This window comes from Salvia hispanica, chromosome 4 (genome assembly GCF_029641045.1).
Source record: "Salvia hispanica isolate PSC_SH4W2 chromosome 4, Shi_PSC_v1, whole genome shotgun sequence".
Lineage (NCBI taxonomy): Eukaryota > Viridiplantae > Streptophyta > Magnoliopsida > Lamiales > Lamiaceae > Salvia > Salvia hispanica.
The window spans coordinates 51,867,715-51,890,813 of NC_142695.1; the positions used below are offsets into that span (position 1 = coordinate 51,867,715).

At 38.5% G+C, this 23,099-nt stretch overlaps 5 protein-coding genes across 10 annotated transcripts; 3 read left to right on the top strand and 2 right to left on the bottom strand.

The window, feature by feature from the left end:
- Positions 1–919: 919 nt before the first annotated feature.
- Positions 920–9,029, top strand: LOC125196083 (COP1-interacting protein-like protein). 5 transcript variants are annotated; one of them, XM_048094446.2, is made up of 15 exons: positions 920–1,100; positions 1,221–1,323; positions 2,146–2,325; positions 3,000–3,120; positions 3,204–3,243; positions 3,550–3,602; positions 3,679–3,734; positions 3,900–4,052; positions 4,149–4,363; positions 4,513–6,074; positions 6,383–7,312; positions 7,567–7,960; positions 8,295–8,360; positions 8,462–8,543; positions 8,716–9,029. In XM_048094446.2, the coding sequence occupies exons 2-14, from the start codon at positions 1,265–1,267 to the stop codon at positions 8,527–8,529; spliced, it is 3,897 nt and encodes a 1,298-aa protein (XP_047950403.2). In that variant the 5' UTR covers positions 920–1,100; positions 1,221–1,264; the 3' UTR covers positions 8,530–8,543; positions 8,716–9,029. The 5 variants fall into 5 exon arrangements, with proteins under 5 accessions (XP_047950403.2, XP_047950402.2, XP_047950405.2 ...); XM_048094445.2 differs by having other exon boundaries at positions 921–1,079; XM_048094448.2 differs by having other exon boundaries at positions 923–1,079; positions 6,383–7,177.
- A 573-nt stretch (positions 9,030–9,602) lies between these two features.
- Positions 9,603–12,817, top strand: LOC125196086 (RNA-binding (RRM/RBD/RNP motifs) family protein). 2 transcript variants are annotated; one of them, XM_048094451.2, is made up of 6 exons: positions 9,603–9,744; positions 9,837–9,957; positions 10,611–11,301; positions 11,516–11,809; positions 12,070–12,326; positions 12,411–12,817. In XM_048094451.2, exons 1-6 carry the CDS (start codon positions 9,690–9,692, stop codon positions 12,613–12,615), a joined length of 1,623 nt encoding a protein of 540 aa, XP_047950408.2. In that variant the 5' UTR covers positions 9,603–9,689; the 3' UTR covers positions 12,616–12,817. The 2 variants fall into 2 exon arrangements, with proteins under 2 accessions (XP_047950408.2, XP_088913507.1); XM_089057381.1 differs by having other exon boundaries at positions 9,641–9,744; positions 9,846–9,957.
- A 133-nt stretch (positions 12,818–12,950) lies between these two features.
- Positions 12,951–16,459, bottom strand: LOC125196085 (kinesin-like protein KIN-10A). The gene is made up of 6 exons (XM_048094450.2): positions 15,689–16,459; positions 15,292–15,447; positions 15,105–15,212; positions 14,908–15,018; positions 13,424–14,827; positions 12,951–13,345 (listed from the first exon to the last, which is right to left on the bottom strand). The coding sequence occupies exons 1-6, from the start codon at positions 16,319–16,321 to the stop codon at positions 13,091–13,093; spliced, it is 2,667 nt and encodes an 888-aa protein (XP_047950407.2). The 5' UTR covers positions 16,322–16,459; the 3' UTR covers positions 12,951–13,090.
- A 2,026-nt stretch (positions 16,460–18,485) lies between these two features.
- Positions 18,486–19,960, bottom strand: FIB4 (Plastid-lipid associated protein PAP / fibrillin family protein). The gene is made up of 4 exons (XM_048090463.2): positions 19,681–19,960; positions 19,134–19,370; positions 18,928–19,054; positions 18,486–18,860 (listed from the first exon to the last, which is right to left on the bottom strand). The coding sequence occupies exons 1-4, from the start codon at positions 19,906–19,908 to the stop codon at positions 18,646–18,648; spliced, it is 807 nt and encodes a 268-aa protein (XP_047946420.2). The 5' UTR covers positions 19,909–19,960; the 3' UTR covers positions 18,486–18,645.
- A 2,174-nt stretch (positions 19,961–22,134) lies between these two features.
- LOC125195364 (uncharacterized) lies at positions 22,135–22,862 on the top strand. Its single transcript, XM_048093522.2, has 3 exons — positions 22,135–22,449; positions 22,528–22,599; positions 22,662–22,862. The coding sequence occupies exons 1-3, from the start codon at positions 22,135–22,137 to the stop codon at positions 22,860–22,862; spliced, it is 588 nt and encodes a 195-aa protein (XP_047949479.2).
- Positions 22,863–23,099: the final 237 nt, after the last annotated feature.

The window sequence follows — 23,099 nt, forward strand, 5'->3', positions numbered from 1 at the left end:
AAACTAAAATTTCACGTGACAAATTGTAGACCACACATTTTTAAAAATCATATAGTCTTAAATTAGTTATAGTTAGCAATTAAATGATGAGTTAGCAATTGATCACCCTCACCCTCACGTAATTGTACATACATATGAATATGTTATACAATCATGCAAATTTGTATTATGAACAATGACCGTTATTGCTCTCATAGTGATATACAGTGTAGTTGTAGAAAATGAATAATATTAATGGGCCGATAAAAAGCACTAAAGTTTATGTGCAAAAATTAATTAGTGGTCCATACTAATTATGTGATAAAATAAGTGTTACACGCACAAATTTAACCCATATAAGATGGTAGAATCCAAGGACCCCTCTACCCAACCCACGCGTACATTAACATTAGTATAAAAACTTAGGATTATTATAGAATATATTTCATATGTCACATATAATTATACACGATTGGAGAAGAACATTCCTCGAAGCATCTTTCTGCGCAAATTAGCACCACCAACTCCCAAAGCACCAACTTGAATCCACTAAATTGAAGTGCCATTTCGTACTTTCACACCAACTTTTGTCAATTTCTATATCAGTATTCAAAACATAGGAAGAGATGAATGAGTAGAAAGATTGTGCAGAGAATAATTTTTTTATTTCATTTCATTATTTCACTTTTTAATTGGAAACGATGACGTTTTGTTAATAAACACTTACATAAACACTACCAAAAAAACTGCAAAATTTTAAAGTATAACTTAATTTAGAAGGCGTGTAATTGACCAAAATCTGCCCCTTTTAATTAATCTGATTCAACAAATTTGCTTTTTTTGAAAGGAGCTCCATAGATTTAAATGCAAAGGTTTAAATCTCAAATTTGAAGTAAATTAAATGAATAATTTAATGAACTCCATGACCAAATTTCCAACATGTAAATACGATTATTTCACCTTTTGATTTTGATTTGCAGCATCCAAAGTTACTCTGACACACTTTTCAATATACATACACATTATTGTCTCTATCGCCGCTCTCTCGATTTACACGGAATGGCAAAAGTGCGGTAGCGTGCGTCCACTTGTAAATGCAGGTCTGTTGGTGGGGAAAGCCTGTGAGCTCTCACTACCAAAAATTTCCTTTCTTTGAGCTACTATTTTGTTTCGTTCCTTGATTTTTCGTTTGAAATTGTATGAATGTTGTTTGTAATGTTATGCGTTTTGCTTGTTTTTAGGCATTTATTTTGCGGCGAGATCTGAAACACTAGTGTGGGAAGGTATGAAGTCGAGCACTCGCCTCAGCTCGGCTGTATTTCAGCTCACTCCAACTCGGACTAGGTTTGCATTTCGCCCTAGCTCTATTTAATTCTCGATTTCTGTGAGTGCGCGTGTGTATCAGTGTGTGTGTTAGGTTGGAATTGTAATGATATGAACGAGCTGATGAAATGGAGCTGTTCAAACTCTCTTTTGGCAGCCTGTCAGTTTATTTTTGAAACAGCCTGAGAGGCAATAGTTTTTATCTGTTTTTGTTTGACTATATTGGCATGAAAATCGTTCAGTGACTTCAGTCAGTTGTGCTTCATCATTGAAGGAAGGCTACTGAGACTGCAAACAATTAAACCAAAGATGTCTCTAGTTTTGTTTAGATTTTATCCGGTCACTTCTCCAAAGTAATGTGTTGATAATCCAGGAGGACGAGGCTTGAAGTAGTGTAATCATGATTGCGGTTGAACTATAAATAAAAAGGATCTGGAAACTTCATTTTTAATGAGTGTCGATCTTTTTGTGTTTGTTTGGTCATTATGCGGTTTATTTTCTGATATTTAGTTTTTTTTTGGCTTCCTCTACTCTACTTGAAGTAAAGCATAGGTATTTGAGAAGTATGATGTTAGTAGCATCATATTCTGAGATTGACTCTTCTACTTGTTCTTATAAAAATTGGATAGCACGCAGGAGTTTAGTAGTTGTCTGCGATCATCAGAAAAGAGTCGTCATATTACTATTTCCACAGTTTCACTTTCACTTTGCAAGTTGTCTGCCAGACTATCAGGATTCATTGTTTTGACAGCACATATATCTTCTGTGATGGTGATGCAGTTGAGTTGTGTTATACAATCCTTGTTTTTCCTGCTGGTAGCCTGATGGTTTCCCACTTATCAGGTGTGATTTGATTATCATAGCAAATGACGGGAAAGAGAAAATTGCTTCTGGATTGCTAAATCCATTTCTTGCACACCTAAAGACTGCCCAAGATCAAATTGATAAAGGTGGTTATTCAATTTTGCTTGAACCAGAAACCGGAAGTGATGCATCATGGTTTACAAAGGCCACTCTGAAAAGGTTTGGGTGCCATAGATTCTAGCTAGAGTATAGAATTTACCTCTTTGCACGTGTCAAGTTTACTGTTTGGGTCATAATCATACATTTTTTAGTAATTTGCATATATGTTTAAGATATCCAAATTTAGAGTTTGCTTTTATAATGAAATGGCATAAGGTTGAGTTTAATTTTTTTTATTGGTAATAGTGATTATACCAAATGCTTTGAATCATGAATTGTCAGATAGTATAAACCTGGCATTTATTTGTGTCTTTGGTTTTAACAGCTTCATACAAAATAACTTTGTAAGCTCAAAGCTTTTATATTTCTGAGTTAGTAGGATGAATGCATGTTGAACTGTTCTACTTTTCCTATTTGGTTTTCCTGTCTTATACATGTCCAAACCAATAGACATGGATGCCCAAAGGACTACCTTTGCAAACATGTCTTTATTATATATAGATTCATCTCAGAGAAAGATGAAATGCTTTCCAATTCTTTGAATGTTCAAAACTCTATCATATAGTTGCCCTTTAAAATTCTGCCTTGAGAAAACCAAATACTAGTATAATTTATGTTGCTAACATTTATGGATTCCTTCTAAAAGATGTGAATCTAGTTTTTGCTTCAGTTCCTTTTATATTTCTGTGCTAAAAATCGTTAAAAGAAAAAACTATGTTTGCTGCCTTGAACAGGTTTGTTCGTTTTGTGAGCACCCCTGAGATCTTAGAACGTGTCTATACAATAGAAACTGAGATTGTACATATTGGGGAGGCAATTGCATTGCAGAGCTGCAATGATATCGGGCAAAGCAACGTAAACCACTGGCCAATGGAAAAACTCTTTACGTGCTTACAATTGTAAATTTCTTTGTTCTTACTGTTTAATTGTACTCACAGGTGGAAAGCCAACGAGGGAAATCCCTGGGAGGCTATGAAGGTATCTGAAAACAAAATATATATTTAGTATTCCTAAATAAATGCTCATTCATCTTTTGCTCTCTATCTCTAACAAGTTCTGGTGATATATATCTTAACAACAATGGCTTAATTATTATGCTTCCTTTTTTATCCTTTTCCTTTGTCTTATTATACAATTACAGTTGAGAGAGGAACTTTGACCTTGGATACCTTCCATCCTTACATATGCTCTATTTTGTTTATTTTTCACTCTTTTCCACATTAGACTATCAGTGATGTTTATCAGCAAGTGATGCAACACTGATCACCCTAAAATTATTAACAGGTGGCAAATCTGTGGCAAATGCTAATGACGAGAAAGCTATTGTCCTGTACACGGTGACTAGGCACTCAACTTTCCTTTTCATCTTATACATTGTATTACATATTTTCTGACTCCGCTATCTTTTGACAGCCTGGAGCGCTGCCACCTGTAGCTAATGGGTCATGCTCACAGGAGGAGAATCCAAAGTATGTTATGCATTGCCATCACAAATGCCCTGCTATTACAATGTTATAAAGATTTTATTTGGGTTGGGGGATCATTCAGAAACCATGCAAATAACTTCTCATAGAGTATCATTTTTTTTTTCGAGATAAGGGATTCTAATTTTAGTTGTATGGTGTGTCTACCAGAGTTCAGCTTCTGAAAGTCCTTGAGACCCGTAAAACAGCTCTTCAGAAAGAACAAGGAATGGCCTTTGCACGTGCTGTAGCAGCAGGTTTTGATATTGATCATGTGGCACCTCTTGTTTCCTTTGCTGAGTGTTTTGGAGCTTTACGTTTAATGTGAGTTCCTCCTCCACCCTCTTGTTGGCCAAAATATAGGTTTTTAAACCAATGCTCCGAATAGAAAGTTCCATTTGATATATGTAAGTTCAACAGGGAGGCATGCTCAAGGTTCATAGATCTCTGGAAGTGTAAGCATGAAACCGGACAGTGGCTTGATATTGAAGCATCAGAAGCATTGTCCCCTCAACCTAACTTCTCCTCAGTTAAAGCATCTGGCATTGTTCTCTCTAGCCCATGCAATAACCAAGATGACTCTAACCATGAGCTGGCCTCTGAGCATATCGGGAAATCAGGGTCACATAATGCTGGTAAGATTAAGTCTGTATAAATACCCTTCAATGATAATTGCCTGTGTTATAACCGTAAGATCAAGTTGTATACACCCTTCAATGATAATTGCATTTGTTATAACCAAAAGTATATATTTTGATTCCACTTCCTTTTGTTTGGCATCCAGCAGATAACTCGACTTCTAATGGTCATCAAGAACACTTTCAAGGACAAGTTCCTCATCTCGTTTATCCTCCATGGCCTATGCATGCTTCGCCTGGTGGTCAACCAGTATTTCAAGCATACCCTGTACAAGGAATGCCTTACTATCACCCGTATGCTGGTAATGGCCCTTTTGTGCAGCCACATCACTACTCTCATGAACACTCCCCATCAAATTTAGGTTCTCATTTAGGACAGAACAGACAACGCTCTGATGTTAGGGATAGTAATAATGAGTCAGAGATGAAGGAGACTGGTAGAACAAGTTCTTTGGATGACACTGAATCTGATGAGGAAACTTCACAGAGTAGGAGGTCACGAAAAATATCAGGCGGCTCTAGCAAAAAGAAATCTGGCAGGGTTGTAATAAGAAATATTAACTTCATCAATTCTAAAGGGAAAAAATCTGGCAGTGACACAAATTCAGAGTCACATTCGGACATGGATGCAGAAAGTGAAAATGTGGATGAAGATGTGATTAATAGATCTTCCAAAAGAGGAGGAAGCCAGCTGAGATCTGTTGATAGGTTGAATTTAAACCATGATGATGTCTCTGTTATGGACAAAAATACTGATGATAGGCACTGGCAGGCATTTCAAGATTGTTTACTGCGAGGCAAAGATGAAGATGCTGATGCTGACAATAAAGGTATGTTTGGGATGGAAAAGGGTGTGAAGTTGAAGAGACATGCAAATGCTGCCAGTGATGACCCATTGGCTCTGGGTGTACACGATGGGGGTGAAATGCTAGATAATAGGATGAAAGACATCCACGGAATCAATGGAAGTGCTTCTCGTAGGCTCAGGGGATGTGGTAGCGAAGTTCAATTTGCAAGTACTGATAGTGACTTTAGGGAAAGCAGTGGTCGAAGAGATATCCAGTGTTCTGAAAGCAATGGAAAAAAGATTCTATATAGTACAACACATGAAGATTATATGATTGGCAATAATAAATTGAGCCAGACTAATATCAGGAATTCATCAGATCCACTAGCTCTCAATAGGTATGAGAATACTAATAAGAATGATAGAGAATCATCACCTGGAATGGCTGATGAAACCTTGGTTGGACCACTTAGGTCAATGTCATTAGATCAAGATGGAGGAACAGATAGAAATGTTATTGACATGGATTCTGAGATCCCATCAAAATATCAAAAGTCTGGCCCCGCGGGAAACAAAATCAAAGTAGAGTATGAGCCTAATGATTTGAGCATGATACCTGAAAGGGGAATTGATAAGAGGTCTACTGTATATGACCCTGCTCTAGACTACGAAATGCAGGTATGTGCTGAATTGTCAGGAAAGAAAGGGGGGAAAGATGTTACTAATGTGAAGGGTGGATTAAAGAAATCAGACAAGGATAGGAGGGCAAGGGTTGCATCAGAATCGTTGCAGAAGCAAAGAACTGGGGGCCCTTTGAGGAAGGCCAAACCGTCGAAGATGAACCCCTTAGAGGATGCACGAGCCCGTGCTGATAGTTTAAGAACTTACAAAGCTGATCTTCAAAAAATGAAGAAAGAGCAGGTAATGAAAATCGCCTTTAATAATTGGTTGACTCTTGCTGCATTAAATGTTGTGATAGGTTTTGACACAGTAGCTTCATATGCCTGAGAGCACACAATTCACAGTAACAGATATAGAAAAATTGAAGCGCACACACATACACATTATGTACCGTAATACATTGTTGATACCCGGATCCACACTGTTAATCATTTTATTGATTCCAAACTCGCTGCTTAATCGAAGATACCCATGAATCATAGATGACACATCTAGTACTTCTTTCTCAATGAACTTTTCTTCTGTCTTTAATAATTACAAATTTACAGGAGGAGGCACAAAGAAAGCGACTTGAAACTTTAAAGCTAGAAAGGCAAAAAAGAATTGCTGCTAAGGGTGTTACCAGTGGGGTGAAAGCATTCACACCCTCACCTCAGGCTAAACAATTACACACTAAAACTTCTCCAGCAACTAATAGAGGATCAAAGTTCAGTGATTCAGAGCCTGGATCGTCGTCCCCATTGCAAAGATCCAAAGTCCGAACTTCAGTTGGGTCAGGTGTGTTGAATAAAACCTCTAAGGCTAGTGTATTAAGTGAGGGTAGCCAAAAGGCAGGGAATAGGTTAATCAGGTCTGCAACTTCGTTGTCTGAGACAAAAAGAGAAACCAATGGCATAACACCCGAGCCTAAGGCCTCCATGTCCCGGATTAGAAGGTTATCAGAGCCCAAAACAGTCACCAACTCTCCTGTAATCGCAATGAAAGCCCGAAGTGCTGAAGCGGTATTAAAGCGAAAGTTGCCAGAGGGCCCTGAGAGGAACAAAGTATCTGCTATTATCAACCTTGACCGAAGTAAGGCTGCAACTCTACCTGAATTGAAGATCAAAACAGGGAAGTTGCCTGTGAATGCTGATGAGACCATATCAAAAGTGAAGGAAGGACAAAAGGTAATTGGAGCAAGGCCTTCTGTAGCTCCAGAAAAGGCTGAACTAAATGCAAAGATCTGCAATCAAACACGTGAACTTGACATAGATGAGAACCCTATAGTTGAGAAGACTGTTGTTGTCCTTGAGTCTGAGAAGCCTTCTGCTCCAACACTAAACTCACTGGAAAGAAAGCTGGAGGTATGTAGCCAGCAGCACAATGATCTTGATATAAGAGAGAAAAGTGTTGCAATACATGCTCCCCTTTCATCCATGGATGGAGTTGATAAAGAACTGATAACTTGTCAGCTAAATAAGCAATCTGACTATAATGAGGTTTGATATTATAAATTGATATTAACTGAAAATAAGTTATTTTGAGGTGGTTCTTGACAGATTTTTATATAGTATTGCTTGTGACGTATCTAATACAATAATACTGCATTGGTTCATACATGGTAAACAATGTGACTCACATCCCCACACTTAAATCAAAGTAGACCCTAATCCATAGGTTTCCATCCCCAAATTTTCATAACGGGCGATCAGTTTGCACATCATTCTGATAAAACATATCTTGTGTTTCTCAGGTAAAGAGTTCCTACTCGGAGAAGGATGCTCCAAACTTTGCCAGCAATAGTGCTTCTGAACAACCTTATAGGGCCCCTCATGCTCGTGCCTCCTCTTTGGAAGACCCTTCCACTCTCCGTACAGAGTATGGCAAGGCACCATTAGCAATGCCTCCAAGAGCTGAAGAAACTCTCAAAGCACATGTACTTGATGTGAAAGCCCTCAAGATGGAGATAAATCAAGTACATTCAGAGAAAACATCCACAAAAGAATCATCTAAAGGTTTGAGGAGGCTGTTGAAATTTGGAAAGAAGAATCACTCATCATCAGTAGATCGAAGTGTTGACTCAGAGTGTACTACTGCAGATGGTTCTGATCATGATAATGCAAAGAAGATGACTTCAACCGGTGAAGGTGAGCTCTATTTCCTAACCTGAAAACCTGGTATACTTTGTCCAATCAGATATTGATGCCTTGCATGCATGATAAGATAATTTTATTAGGCAGTATGTAATTTCAAATTCTGAAAGATTTAATATCACATTATCAGCCACTAATCATATCGTACATAAGAACAATAAATTGGTAAAATTAGAATATGTTTTCTATTCTAGGGCAATTGTTCCTGTTCTTATCTTTTTACAATTTGCTACATTGAGGGCAGCATGAAAAACAATCGACAGCCATTCTGCTAAATAATTTGAAATGCCTGACCTGTTGATACATGTTCTTTTTGTTTTGAATTCAGTTCACACATTAAAGAACTTAATCTCACAAGACGAAAGTTCCCCTGATGGCAGTGCTCCCCAAAAGAGTGAGTTTTTTGGTTCCCTAATCTGCATAAAATTTATACTATGTTTTTCTGTACTTGTGACAATGACATTGATTCATAATTCGTTTTCTACTTTGCCACAGCATCTCGCCATTTCTCTTTACTGTCACCCTTTCGGATCAAATCCAGTGAAAAGAAGCAAGCATCATAGTCTCAAATGTTGAGGTGAAAGTCCCTGTTTCCCTTGCATCTATTTTTCTGCAGGAAATGAGAATCCATCATTATACAAAATTCAAGTCCATCATGTAGACTACATTTCTTCTACAGCTCCATCATTCATGCGTGACTTTGTTACTTTGGCTCGGTACTAATAGTCTGTGGTATGTTTACTAATCAGGTTGGAAGTCTATATCTGTGCTGTTGGAACACTCTTCCTCTCTTATTCCCGTGGCAAATGAGAGGAGAATCTCGTTTGAAGAGCAGCCCCTGGTTCCTGAAATCCCACTATTTGCAAAGTATCCGGGCTCAGGATAAATTCTGTGCGACAACAGATATGTTTTTCCATTTATGTATAAACTCAAGATCCTCTCCAAGCCTCAGAAAGGCTGACTATATATGTAGATTAGTATTCGAATCTTAAACTGTTTCATGCCCGATTCCTAGTTCTGTCAAATTTTGTCATGAAGAGATAAACAGTCATTATTCATTCAATATCCTACATGCATCCATGAATTTTAATGAACAAATAAATACGTAGGATAATATTTTAATGAACTCAACTTCAGTTGTCACCCATTTTTTAAAAAAATACTCGAAAATTCTCCCTTTAAAATGGACGTATTTCAGTATTCCATAAGTAAGATATCAATCCCCAATTATGTGTGCAGACATTTGCTCTTACAAAACAATTTAAAGCTAATACAAAGTATATGAAGAAAGCAGATACGAGAATGCTGAATTCATAAAATACTAAAAATCTAACAATTACTGGAAAAATATGACTTTTGTTCTTCGACTAAAGATTCAGTCTCAGAGCTATAATAACATAATATACCTCCCCAACAAAGATTTCATTTGTTGTAGGTCGATTTTTCATAAAGTGGATGTTTTTTACCAAATTCGTATATTTTGGTCATATGTTTAGAACCAAATTCGTATTTTGTTCATATTAGTTTGATTGAGCTATACTCTTTTATAGTATTACTCTTCAGGACCAAAATTGAGCTTTATTAAAACTTTGAATTTTACAAATTTTATAAAATTACATTAACAAGGCCACTCTTGTAATTTGGCTGTAATAGTTCCTTTTGTACTTTGCTTAAACCTCAGCAAACCCCCCTTGAGTAACAGTTAAGCAGTGAGAGCGCGCAAATGGCTCTCTCTCGTCTCCTTCTTCCAAATTCAACCATTCGCTCCTGCAGATTAGGTCAAACTGAACAATCCTTGCCATTTTTTTTAATTATTTAACTCATTTCAAGCATCTCCCATTGTGATGATTATTCAATTTTATTCACCCAGGGTATTCAGCCGCAACAGCAAAATTCTGCTCTTCAGGGAGTTCTGATGGCGACGGCGGCAGAACGCTGCAATTGAAGGAAGAAGCTGATACAAAGATCATGCTATCAGATATAGTAAGCGAGTAAGGATTTTCTTTCTCTTTAATTTTGTGTATTCTTAGAAAAGTTGATTCGAGACTGAAAATGTGCAATTACTTTAAGTAGTAATATAGCTACGAAATTTCATTTCAGCTGATTTTAAGAGTAGTTTTAGTAGCTCTTGCTTCAATTCTGTTTTGATTTTGAACTTTAGTCTTTTGCTACTGTGTAACTTCATATAAATTAACGTGTTTGTTTTAAACATTAAGCTGAAATTGGATAGTTTGCATAGAGATGCTAAGTGGCTTTAAAAAGTATAGTATTTATTAAGTGTATTAATATCTTGATATATTAAGCTATCGTACCAAACAAGAAAAGCTAATACTTAATCAAGGTCTTGGGTCATCTGATTTAGGGGTGTTGCACAATTCACTAAGATCTGAGTACAATTGCTTCATTATCATAGTGTTAATGTGGAAAATGATGTTGTTGATGTAAGGTTTCTTGGTTGGAGCCTCCAACTTCAATATTGTTTATGTAGATCTGTTTCTCTGTATCTTTTAGAGTTGGGAGAGAAGCCATTGTGAAGAGGATATAGTACTTGCTTCCTATGGTTTCCTTCCCTTGTGTTAGTAAGGTTGTTAGATTCTTTTTCTCCTAAACCACGAGTTCTTTACATATTCTCAATGAACTCTAGGGCTGTGGCGAAGAATCCCAGCCTCTCTGAGGTAGAAGTTCTTGGGAATATAATGCCACAATACGGTGACCGCCATAAGACTACAACTCTAAGTGATATTTTCACGGTGCATAAGAGTAATCCTAGTGAAACCACGGCTCGGAATGATAGGGCAAAGAATAACGCATCTATTCATCCATCTCATGAGCCTTCAAATGAACCCTGTGAAGAGGATGCTGAAAAAAATCCCTTTCAAAGGCTTGTTCAAACTTTATCTATCGGAGCACGGCATTCACCATTCAATCCAACTGAGCTTTATAGTAGCACAGGTCTCACTAAAGGCAACTCATCAAATGCTGACGTGCAAGGATCTGACAAGTATGATAGGTCGAATTTGCTAACTTTTCCAGCTGGGACTTCTACAATTGAGGACAGGGAGACAAACAAATCGGGCTTTGATCTTGAGTTGAAAGAGCAAGAAAATTGTGTGAAGGTTTTGCTTCCCACAAGTAATAATGATCAAAAGCAAAGACAGACAAAGAATTTGGCCGGAGCAGAATCAGAGGGGCACAGAGTACTAGTAAGGTTCCTGCAGAGTTCTGTTTCCAAGAGTGCATTATCTGAATTTTTTAAGAATTGTGGGGAGATCTTGAAAATTGAATGTCGTAATGCCCCAAGGTCTCAGTTCAAAACTGCTTCTATCGATTTTAAGGTCAGTAATTAGCTGTTCTCTTCCTTGAGCATTTCTATTATTCTACACATAATTAGTTCAGACAGAAAACTGATGCCACAAGAATTTGGAAATTCAAAACTGATTCTCATATGGGCTACACATACAAGTCCATGTATTTGTACTTTGAGTTATTCTAAGGACTTCATACTGGAAAAGTTAAATATCATAATGTTTATCATTTATTTGACTGCAGACCAGAGACGGGCTTCTGAAAGCGCTCAGCAGATCTGGAATGTATCTTTCTGGGCAGATAGTTGTGGAACCTGCTGCTCCAGGAAACAGGAGCGCAGTAACCGTTCCTGGCTTGCTTGGCGACCTTGATATCCCAGCTGCTTTAGTAAAGAACCCAACTAGGACGATAAGAATAGAACATTTAACTGAAGAGATGAGTTCACACCATATAGTAGAAGCTCTGGCCTTCTGTCAGAGCAAAGTATCTAGCTATTTTCTGGGGCCCTCCCCTTCTGTTGCTTATGTGGAGCTGGAGGTATAATATGCTACCTCAAAACTTCTTTGGTTTCCTTATTTCTTGATGAGACATTTCTCTAGCTAAATTTGAATAATTTTTTGCTTTCAGACTTTCAATTAATGTTCTCCACTGTCTGACTGTGTGTTCTCCACTTAACCTAACATTTGCTTGGAATTTTGTTATTGAAGGTTTTTTAGAGTTTCCATATACTGTGCCTATTGATTTTTCTGCTTGCTGTTATTCATTCAGTCACCTTAGACCCTGGAATATTGTTGCAGACAGAAATTGGCAAAGAACGGGCGCTTGCAAAACAGTCCATCAATGTCTTGGGAAGGCATCTGGTCATACTAAGAATTGATTGTCCAAGAACGACAGCAGTAAGGATTACAAGCAGCAGATTTCCCCTTGTAGGAGATGTTGTACAAATATGCAGATCTCTTGGAGATGTTAGTGCATCCTTTTCAAGAGACCCGAATGTACTAGATGTGCATTTTAAAGTTTCTGAATGGCCAAACATGGTGAAGATCCTGAACAGGTACAAATATACAGCATCAATATCATTTTGAACAATTACAGTGATCTTCTCTGCCTAGATTTTGATTCTCTCTTTGATTTGCAGCTTAAATGGATGCGTGGTGAAAGGTAGTCCAGTGCACGCTGAGCCTGCACCGGTCTTCCCTCCTGAGGTGCTGTTAGCTCTCTGGCATCACCCACTGGAACGAAAACATTTGAAAGCCACAGCGCAGGCGTTGCTGCTTAAACTGAAGAGCGAATTGGACACATCTGAATTAGACTTCCTAGAAAACAATTTCTTCTCTGCTTAAAGAATTAATGATAGCTTAGATTTTTCTTCTTTACTTAAAGAATTAATGATAGCTTAGATTTTCCTTCTCACAGTCCTTTTAGAGTAGGAGAGCACCTTTTTTATCTACTGAGATGTAAGCTTTGGAGGGCTGTTTGTTTGTTTTTCATCTTATTGTGAAATTCAACATTATTGAAATCCAAAGGAAATTCCATTTTTCGACAGTTACTGTTTTTTTCACAACTTTACAGTTTAAACTTTACTTTCTTTCACCTTTTAGTATGAAACAAGGAAAGAGATTTCCACTGACAGACCGGACAAAGAAACTACAGAATTTGTAAAAAGAACACAAGTATCTGCAGAAGAAAACATGCTTTAGTAGCCATTGTCAACTTGATGCACCAGGAGTACATAAACTGCGCATACATACCCATTCGTGCAGCTCATTGCGCGGTCTAGGCTTACAACATATGAATACACAACAGCATTTAGTAGAACTACAGTAATGAATGGTGTGGAGATGTGGAATCTGGTAAAAAACATTCATCAACCCTCTTTGTGAGATGTGGCGGTATCGCAGTTGTAGCCACCTTGTTTTCCAGCGGGCTAAAGGGCTGACGAGCAGGACACTGAACTGCCTTCACTGGGCGTAAACAAGCCAGGTGGCCGCGTAGCTGGTTCTTGCAAAGAGGGAGCTTGCTCGTCTGTGTAGTCGCCTCCTTATCCTTTGCCACAGGGGCACCAGAAGGATCCTATTTATTCACAAGCGTCAATAGGTTAGGATTATAACAATCATGAGAGAGAGAGAGATGATGATGATGAGGGCATACCTCAAGAGCAAGAAACGTGAAAGACTGTTGTTGGTCTCCACCAAGATGCTTTTCTATCAACTTCCTCAAGTCAGCAAGAGTCGAGTCTTTCAAAACCTTCATTGTGGTGATGAGCTTCCCGGGATTCTCCTTTGATGCCTCCCACTTCACGTATACTTCAACGTGGTCCTCCTCCAATTTCCCAAGATCCTTCTCTCCCACGGCAAGTTTATTCGACAACATAAGATCTTTTGAGATGCTCTTCTCGAGTGGGGAGATTTCATTGATCATGGTTATTGATGTATCATACGAATCATTGCTATCTGATGCCGTTCTAGCTGGCGCAGGAGTGTTACCATGCTGTGAAAGTTCTCTATAATTTCCACACAGAGTGAAAATATTTTGAATCCTCAGCTGGCGAGAGGCAGCTGCTTCCTCAGTGTTTTCAGAGTCGTCATACAATCTGAGTCCCTCGTGCTCTGATGCATCACCGAAACAAGACTTCCCTTGATCCTGGGTAGCAACATCTGGTGTCACTATCATCTGTTTCTCCTCGATCACCTCCTTCTGCACTTCATCATCACAATGACTGCTCTTATCGTCATCCTCATCCTCACATTCTTCTTCCTCGTACACAGTGGTCAAGCATCTGTTGTTTGGGAAACTGTAAATCCCTTCGTTAAGGTACGAGTAGCCTGAAACAGCACTAGCAATGCCATTTACATCTCCGTTGAAAATCACTTTCGTTTCCAAGTCGAGTGAATTGGCCAAATCCATGGACTTAACCATGTCCGAATCGTCATTGCAGGAATGCAAAAGTTTCTTCATGAAAGTTCCACCTTCCATATCCACGGACGAGCTCCCACCCTTTGAGAGACGAAGTTCGCATTCAATCTCCTCCAGACGCTGGCGCAGCATCTCAACTTCCTGCTGCTGTTGGAGAATCTTTTCTTCCATCTTTCGCCTCTCCATTTCAACAAGTTCGTTGGCCATGTTCTCACATTCTCGTATCTTCCTCTCCAACTCACTCTTAAGCTTCTGTGTACGTTCATTTACTTTCGAATTGATCTCCTCTTCACTTGCTTCAACTCCTCTTTGTTCTGCCAAAGCAAGCTTTGTCCTTAGCAAAGAGACCTCTTCTTCTTTCCTAATGAGCTCCTTTTGGGCTAGGTTTCGCTCTTTTTCCCGTGTTTTGTTCTCAATCTGTAGCTTGCAGATGAACTGGTCCAGAGCTGCTAACCTCGACTCCATAATAACAGCAGATGAAGAATCTTCAGCGCCCTTCACAGGTGTATGGGGGCCTCGAACTATGCACTTTGCCTTCGCCCCATATTCTAAGGTTGCAACCGTTTTATGCAACTCCCTTGGATCCGGGCTGGCACATAGTATCATCAAAATCTTGGACATATCATCCTCAAACGAATCCTGCTCAAAAAAACTCGAGTCAATTCCACAAATCAAGGCATGATTCATAACCAAATTGGGCTTACAGATCATAAGCAAACCTGAAGAAGCATGGTTAACTTGCTATCACGAAAGGGAACATGAGAGTCGCCATTTGCAATCGATTCAACCACTCTCTTCAGTGCTATGTTGCCTTGGTTGATCTTTGCTGTCTGTGTATGTACACAAAGAATGTTTTTCATTCACAATCATCACATCTGAGCACACCATTTTATAAGAGAGTAAAACTTATATATACCTGCATCTTTGCTTCCAATCCGGTTTGACCAGCTTGCTCTATATTCTCCGAGCCAGCCATATCTACAAGCATGAGGCGTCCTCCAACAGTCGGAACATCAACAATTATCTGCAACACATGGAAAAAATAAGTTTACATATCATATCACAAGGCCCTTCAAAATTATCAAAGTTTCCAAGAAAAGTACCATGCAGTGGCTCCTAGAACTTCTCTCATTGCAAAGAGTGCTCTTTACTATTCTTCTCTTCTCCACTTTCTGAATCTCTCTCAGTATCTTCCCAGCCTCATTGCCTGAAATAAAAGTCGCATTCTTCGCCTTCTTCCCCATCACTTCCAGCTTCACCTGCATAACATTGCTAAATTGAGAGACTGAACTTGCAGTTTCTACAACAACAGGGAACATCTGCTTAAAATTTAAATGCCAAAGTTGAGCTAAACCAATTCATCATCATATCCATATGATCAAAATAAACTTCCCCAAATCATCAACTTCTAATGATCACATACTAAATCAGGTTATCAGCATATCAAACACAATTAAAACCTCAAAATGAATGAAACAAAAACCAAAAACAGAACATCACCTTGGAGGCAGAGCCACCCTTTGACCATCCAAGACTAAAGCCTCCACCATTAGTAGCTGGAGACAAAAGATCATAAATTTCTTCATTATAAATCTCCAACACAGTCACTTGAACAAAAGTCCTCAGCCCTAACTTCCCCTCTTCCTCCTCATCCTCCCCACCCAAAATCCCCTGCAGCGAGTTGTACACGATACCGGGCTGCTTCAAGCACCCGAACATCGTGTGGCTCTTGCCCGACCCGGTCGGGCCATACATCATGATCGTGCATTTCTGGCCCAATTTCACGCCGTTGATCCTCGACTCCACGAACTTCTTGTAGAAGCCCTCGAGATCGTCCTCTTCCGACATCGAGGCTCCGTCGAGAGTGAAGTCGCGGTACCCAATTTCGGTCTTGACTCTCACCGATTTGCCGTCTCCGGCGATTTGAAGGGCGGAAGGGTTAGCATTGAGCTTGGTCTTGAGATCGGGGTGATCGCGGATTCGCCCTATGACCTCCACTGGGTGCTCCGACGCCGCTTCCTTGGCGAAATTGAGGCGATGCTTTGAATGAGGGGTTTTGGAGTGGTGGTGGGGTGTGCTTGCTTTCGATGACGGCGTCGAAAGACTCGATTTTGATGAAGGTGTGGGAGCCATTTTCTCAGTAGAACTATACAATAGAGAATTCTTCGATATTTTTGCGGAATTTCAACGGGGAAATCGTAGAATGAAGAGAGGTTTAGGAATTTCTGAGAAGTGGAGAAATTCTCAGAGAGAATTCTTCAAATTTTTTGTCCGGAATATTTTGTTTTTGGTTTTTAGAGTTTGAAATTAAAAGTAGCCGTTACAATTGGTATTCGTAACGTCTCTCTTTTGCGGGCCGATAAGTTGGGTTCGGGCCCGTCAACTTAATTTAAATATTTTGCCCTCCAAAAAAAGGCAACTAAGTGAATATTTTCTCTCTCCGAACAAATGGATGGATTCATCATTGTATCTAGTTTTTTGGGGTTTGTGGAATGTCTTCTGTCAGTATTAATTTAATTTTTATTTTCTTCATTTTCATTTATGTATTAGTACTAGTATATTAATTTTATGGTTCGAGCTTATGATATGATTTATGCATATCATAGTGTTAACATTTCATTTCTTTATTTTTTTATACTTTCTTATGTACTAGTGTGTAATTGCAATCGAGATTTTAATATGTAGTTGTAGAGTAATAATTTTTTTTGTGCCACAGATTTTCCCCTCACCTTCAAAGTCTCATGCTCTACCGAATTTGTATTGATGTTATTTAATTGTCCCGTATCAATAGAGGAAATAATGGTTTGAGTTTGTGTGGTATAAGTGTAGGAGTGATTGATGGAATAATAGTATATGGGAAACGTTTGCAGTATAAATGTTGTGTAACATCCGTAAGATCATCTTCAATGCAAATAGGCTATCCATAGGCCAGCCACTCTCTCTCCCTGCCACGTCAACAGCACTAAAAATCCACCTGCCACATCAGATTTAGGTCAGCCGCAATAAAAATAATTCAAAAAATACTACATTTACGGAATTAAAATTACGATTAAATTACAGAATTAAATTTTACGACATATATACGGGAAAAATTCGTTAATTTTATTTAAATAAAAAAGTACATTAACTAAAAATCAAAAAAATTACATAATAAAAAAAATTCGGACTTCCACACACGAGCCACCGCCCCACTCTACTCCTCACTAATTTATTAAAAAAATACATTAAAAAATGTTAGTATGCCTTGAATCCGTTATAGTTTGCCGCTAGCCGAACGGGGGTCTTAATTTTGTATTGGGTCTAGCCTGTCGTCTGTGTGCCTATTTAAAAATTACATAATTAAAAAAAATCATAAAAAAATACATTATATAGTTTTTCAAAAATAAAAAAAAAAATTAAAAAATAACGATGGCCGATCGGCACGCCACAATGGCGGCCAGCGCATTGGCCAGCGCACCCGAATCGGCTAGCCCACGCCGCTTTTCTCGCCGATCCTCGGCTAGCCTGCTGCAATGGTTCGGCTAGCCGACCGGCTAGCGACGCGAATCGGCTAGCCGGTTGGCTAGCCGGCATTGGAGATGCTCTAATGACCCTAAGTTCCTAAGTCTGAACCAAGTAATATAATTTATCTGACCCTAAGTTCCTAAGTCTGAACCAATTAATATAATTTATCTGGTTTACTTGATTCAGTATCCGATTTGAGTTTTAGCTATTTTTAGTATTTAATTCCTACCCTTATTTTTGCGGGCAGTAGGTGTTCAATATCAGATGGGTATCGGGTCAAAAATTACCTGATACTTGCTATCCATTTTAATAGGAGTACTCTCTCGTTCTATTTTATCATATTTTGGCGTGTTATTATTACAAATTTAGATAATTTTTATAGGTAAGAAACAATGTAGTGCTAAGGAGTATTATTGAGGCCATTTTCTTACAATTACTCCATATTATAGAGTACTATATAAATAAGTTAAAGTTACATTATTTTTTAATATTTTGCTATTTTTTTTAATTTTATTCTCTTAAACCTATCTTTTGTGGCTAAATTTCTTTGTTTTTCTCTTGTTCTTCAACCCTTCTTAATATCAATATCCAACAATTCAATCTTTAGTAACGCCAACTTCATTAAAATTTAACTTAAATTCGGGCGAATAAGACGATGAAGAAGTTAAGCCCCTCTTCCATTACACATACGTTGCCATTGCGTGTAAAATGCACATAATCATATGTTAGAATGCACATGACATTTCCATCGAAAATTGAACTATCACATTTGATCCTTCATAGTACTATCATGTAGAAGTAAGAGAAGGAAAAGTATCATAACATGGAGGTGTGTGTTATTCTTTTACATTCAGCTCACGAACAATGCATATTTCTTTACAACAGATGCACCTAAAACTGCATCAAACTCACCGGAGAAAACAGCAGCAACCCGAGTTCTCAAAACCGTGCCATCACGCGATGACAAAAACCCTGAGCTCTCCTCTGTCCCCTCGAGTTATACGTGTATCAGAGTCAAGGTATGTAACCTCAAACTCACCACTTCCCGTATTAGATTGAGGTCTGAGCGCATCCGGTATCCGTGGAACATCCAATGCCGGCAACTGAGACAAGTTTCCCGTAGCCTTCACCGTTGTCTTGTCAAACGTGATCTTGATTCCACTACTTCCTATCATCACATTGCAGTCACATTTTCACATGATCAAACTCTAATTAAAGGATTTAGTAACACTGACCTATGAGTTCGAACTTGTGGGCTAAGGTGGCGGTCAATTCGACAGGCGGAAGAGGCCACGGAGCCCCCAATTCGAGCTCAACAATGTTGTCAAAGTCTTTGCTGAAGACATCGATCCTTTGGAACACCTAATCATGATTCAATCAATAGGAATGGAGATGTTAATTACTACAACTCCACTACTTAAGGTGGTGGTGTTTTCTGTACCTGGCCGAGAGTTATGGGAAGAAGCCTCCCCGTAGGTGGGCCGGGCCGGGAACCTCCAAGGGTTCGAGTTGAGAAGGCACTGCTGTAAATGAGTTTCCACCTGCCTTGAAGCTTATCAATCTCAGCACACAGATCAACTGGACCTGCAGCTGCTTCAAGCTCTTTCGCGGCTTCATCGGCTTTTCGCAGGTCATCTTCGCTCGCAGCAAGACCTCTGTTCAGCCCAGAAACAGCACTCTGCAACACCACTACTACTTTTAGTAACAAATGGTAATCGAAAATCACACTAAGAATCAGATGCTACACTGTGATTTCTTCCCCATTCACAAAAAAACAATCTTTTATATCTAAAGCAAGTGGAAAAAAGCAGAAAAATGACTATTTATATTGAGTGGTCCATAAATAGCAATCTAAAGCTCAATCTTGATAGAAATTTAGTACTACTTCAAATAAAGATCTTAGAATTGAATATGTTATGAAGATGAACCAAAACACTAACTTCCCCAATTTAATAAAAAGACAAAAACATGAAGGGAGGAAATCAGACCAATAATTTGATCTTGAGAGAGGCATCGAGATCATCTTTAGATTTAGGGGGCTGAATGAAGGTGACTTCACCGGAAGAGGATTGACAAACGACTTGATTCTTGAAATCACAGCTTCTCCGATGAAGCGCCGGCAAATTTCCAAGTATGTGAGGAGCTGTGGGAAAACTGGAGACAGAAGTGGATGCGTGGTGGGAGAGAGGGAGCGGCGACCGAAGCATCGACGCCATTGACTGCTGCGGCGGTCACTGTGTGTTGTGCTTCAAGTTTGTAAGTAACTGATTGGGTGGTTAGGAGTATTTTACAATTGTGTTGGATTTCATGAGGTGGACCGAGAGCGTGCCACGTGTCCCCACCTAGGTGGTTAGGTGATGGAATCAGTGTGACGTGGAATTATATATACCACAATTGACTGTCTTTAGTACGCTTCAAATTTACTTGTTGCAAAAAGGTTGAAACTCCAACCGGCTCCTCACCTTCTCGCCCGATAGTATTGTGAGGAGTGTTAAATCAGGATACGACGTATTTGATAAAGGAGAGAGTCGTTAACCTACTGTAAGTCTGCCTTCCAAGGTCTCACACTATTCTTTGAGAGATATTACAACTATACGACAGTCGTGAGAATCGATTCTTGCCAATTCTTGCAACTTTCTCCTCGTAAACCAATATCATGATTATTTTATAAAAATAATATTCACTTCGGTCCTACAGTTTCTAATTTTAGAAACTCATTTTTCTCTAATAAGATCGGACTCATTCTCTACTAATAATATTTTAATTATTTTTTCTTTTTATCTTTTTCTTACTTTACTAATTATGTTTTAAAATTTGTATCCAACAAAAAATATATACTCCCTCTGTCCCATTAGAAATAAAACGTTTTTCTTTTTAGTTTGTCTCATTAAAAATGAAACGTTTCCTAAAATGGAAACATCTTTATTTCTACTTTTTCATCTCTCTTACTTTATTCTCTCTTCATTAACTCACAAACCAAAACTAAATAAAAACATGTGCCGATTCCCAAATGTTGCATATTTATGGGACGAAGAGAATATATTCTTATGGGATAAAGAAAATAACGTGTTATTTAGGTGGGATTTGGATCCCATGTGATTGCACAACATAGATGTTGTTTCAAAATACCTAATTATTTTTATTTGTAATAAAAAAATATTGTAAAATTATAATTTATAAATAAAAAAGTAAATATTTAGGACATCATTCTTTATTCCTTTATTACCCGTGGATTCACAAACATGTGTAGGTAGGGATGTCAATCGGGCCGGTCCATCGGGTTTCAGGCCAACCCTACTCGGGCTGCGGGTCAATCGGGTGCGGGCTTGCCGGGTTGTGATTTCTTTCGGGTTGTAAAAGTTCAGCCCTAACCCTAAAAGCTCGGGTTTCGGGCTAGCTCGACGGGTTAATCGGGTTGCTACCGATGAGGTTAAGGCTCGAACAATCCAATAAATCATGATAAAAATTAATTATATTTATAAAATATAAAATATTTAATTATGATAAATTTGATATATATGTTTAAACTCAATCATAAAATACTAATATTTGTGATATTTCGTGAAATTTTAATGCATGTTAAAATTTTAAATATTCTTTTAGTGAGATTAATTTATTTAACAATTATTATATTAATAATAATTTAATATATAATTTATATATTTACCATAAAATTGAAAGTTATCTTTTTTTAGTTATCTATGTCATAAAATTAGTCAACGAAGTGTCGAATTAGGAGTAAAAAATTGAAAAATATAAATTTTACCGGGTTATCGGGCCAGCCCATCGGGTTTTCGGGTCTGGCCCTAACGGGTTGCGGGTTAATCGGGTGCGGGCTTATCGGGTTTTATTTTTATCGGGCTAGAAATTTTCGACCCTAACCCTATAAATTTAGCGGGCTATTCGGGCCAGCCCACGGGTTGCGGGCTACATTGACATCCCTATGTGTATGTCTGCAGTTTCGCTATTATCTGCGTATTGACTATTGAGTAAAGTAATTATAGAAAATAAATCACTCATAGTATCATTCATTTACTTTTTCCAGCACATTTATTATTTCAGTTATTCCACCAATTCCCTATAACACAGACGGTAAGCAGGGAAGGCACAGAGTCTGCCGCCAATTCTTCTATTCTCTTCGTCTTCCCAAAATTTAATTACTATTAGTACTATTTTCTTGCATATAGTCATATTCTCTATAAATATATGTAAAGTCGACATCTATCAGCATGTAATTCTTCTCCCCACTCTTACCTTCTTGCTATTCTGTATTCTAATTCAGTTGTTGTTAGAAGGAGAAAGTGTCCACTGCCAACCACTATCTTCACCGCCTTCTATCGGTTAGATATATTTTTATGTTGAATTAGTTGCTTTAAAATTGTTGTCTACAATAGATGTTTCTTTAAATTTTATTTATCTTCTTGTTGTTAATTATGAAGAGAATGGGTGAGGAGGACATCTCGGAGATGAAAGAAACGTGCTATAAAGGTTTCAAGGCTGGAAATGAGAAAGTGAAGGCGGCTGATGGAAAATTTACATGCCCCTATTGCGCATGTAAAGACCAGGACTATGACCTTGCTAGCCTCCTCCAGCATGCTATTCGTGTGTCGGAGGGCTCCCTAAGCCTCCACCAGAGGGCCCGGCATTCTGCAATGGCTCGATATCTTGCCATTGATATATCATACCAATCGCCAGAAAAATATTCCGATGAAGACTGGGTGCCTCTAAAGAGGCCGAGAACACAAGTCACTAAAAAGGTTGTTTGTTTTGCTGTCTCTCCTTTTCTCCTTTTTTTTCTTTTTGCTAGCATTGAGAGTTTGTTGTTATACATGTAGAGGGAGAAGGAGGCTGCTGAATTTAAGGCAAAAATGGATGAGATGGCAGCAAAGATTGCCAGAGCACAAAAGGTATACATAATATTATTGTAGTATTCCACTAGCTAGCATTGAGACTGATGATATATATGTAGAGGGCGAAGGAGGCTCGTGCAGATATGGAGAGGAAGATCGATGAACTGACAGAAGAGATAAATGTACTAATCTCAAAAGAGCGAGCCTGTAACGATGAGCTGCAAGGTGTTCGCAAGGAGCTAATTATGGTAACATCACTTTTATTTGATATGATCATCATTGTCTGGCAATGCATTGTGTTGATGTTTTTAATATATTAGGGGTTGGGTGAGACTGGCCGCCATGGCCATATTGGTCTGAAAAGAATAGGACAACTCAACCACGACGCTTTCATCAACCATTTGGTTATGAGGAGGCCTGCGGGGGACAATGAAATTGAGGGCGTCGTGCTCTGCACGGTGTGGGAGCAGAAGATTTTAAAGATGAGCAGTGGTATCCGTTCAAGTTCGTTGAAGATGCCAATGGAAAGCCTCAGGTGTGTTATGTGTATCTGCCTT

What these genes read in the sequence shown, in the direction of transcription:
- FIB4 (XM_048090463.2), bottom strand. Translation starts at nt 19,908, where the DNA reads ATGGCGTCGATGCTTCGGTCGCCGCTCCCTCTCTCCCACCACGCATCC. An exon ending in TTCCCATAACTCTCGGCCAG is followed by an intron (nt 19,055 to 19,133) that starts GTACAGAAAACA and finishes AATCATGATTAG; the next exon opens with GTGTTCCAAAGGATCGATGT. An exon ending in CCACAAGTTCGAACTCATAG is followed by an intron (nt 18,861 to 18,927) that starts GTCAGTGTTACT and finishes ATGTGATGATAG; the next exon opens with GAAGTAGTGGAATCAAGATC.
- LOC125196083 (XM_048094446.2), top strand. Translation starts at nt 1,265, where the DNA reads ATGAAGTCGAGCACTCGCCTCAGCTCGGCTGTATTTCAGCTCACTCCA. An exon ending in AGCAATCTGACTATAATGAG is followed by an intron (nt 7,313 to 7,566) that starts GTTTGATATTAT and finishes TGTGTTTCTCAG; the next exon opens with GTAAAGAGTTCCTACTCGGA. An exon ending in TGGCAGTGCTCCCCAAAAGA is followed by an intron (nt 8,361 to 8,461) that starts GTGAGTTTTTTG and finishes ACTTTGCCACAG; the next exon opens with CATCTCGCCATTTCTCTTTA.
- LOC125196085 (XM_048094450.2), bottom strand. Translation starts at nt 16,321, where the DNA reads ATGGCTCCCACACCTTCATCAAAATCGAGTCTTTCGACGCCGTCATCG. An exon ending in GTTCTAGGAGCCACTGCATG is followed by an intron (nt 15,213 to 15,291) that starts GTACTTTTCTTG and finishes CATGTGTTGCAG; the next exon opens with ATAATTGTTGATGTTCCGAC. An exon ending in GATTGGAAGCAAAGATGCAG is followed by an intron (nt 15,019 to 15,104) that starts GTATATATAAGT and finishes GTACATACACAG; the next exon opens with ACAGCAAAGATCAACCAAGG.
- LOC125195364 (XM_048093522.2), top strand. Translation starts at nt 22,135, where the DNA reads ATGGGTGAGGAGGACATCTCGGAGATGAAAGAAACGTGCTATAAAGGT. An exon ending in GAACACAAGTCACTAAAAAG is followed by an intron (nt 22,450 to 22,527) that starts GTTGTTTGTTTT and finishes TTATACATGTAG; the next exon opens with AGGGAGAAGGAGGCTGCTGA. An exon ending in AGATTGCCAGAGCACAAAAG is followed by an intron (nt 22,600 to 22,661) that starts GTATACATAATA and finishes ATATATATGTAG; the next exon opens with AGGGCGAAGGAGGCTCGTGC.
- LOC125196086 (XM_048094451.2), top strand. Translation starts at nt 9,690, where the DNA reads ATGGCTCTCTCTCGTCTCCTTCTTCCAAATTCAACCATTCGCTCCTGC. An exon ending in CTATCAGATATAGTAAGCGA is followed by an intron (nt 9,958 to 10,610) that starts GTAAGGATTTTC and finishes AATGAACTCTAG; the next exon opens with GGCTGTGGCGAAGAATCCCA. An exon ending in ATGGTGAAGATCCTGAACAG is followed by an intron (nt 12,327 to 12,410) that starts GTACAAATATAC and finishes TTTGATTTGCAG; the next exon opens with CTTAAATGGATGCGTGGTGA.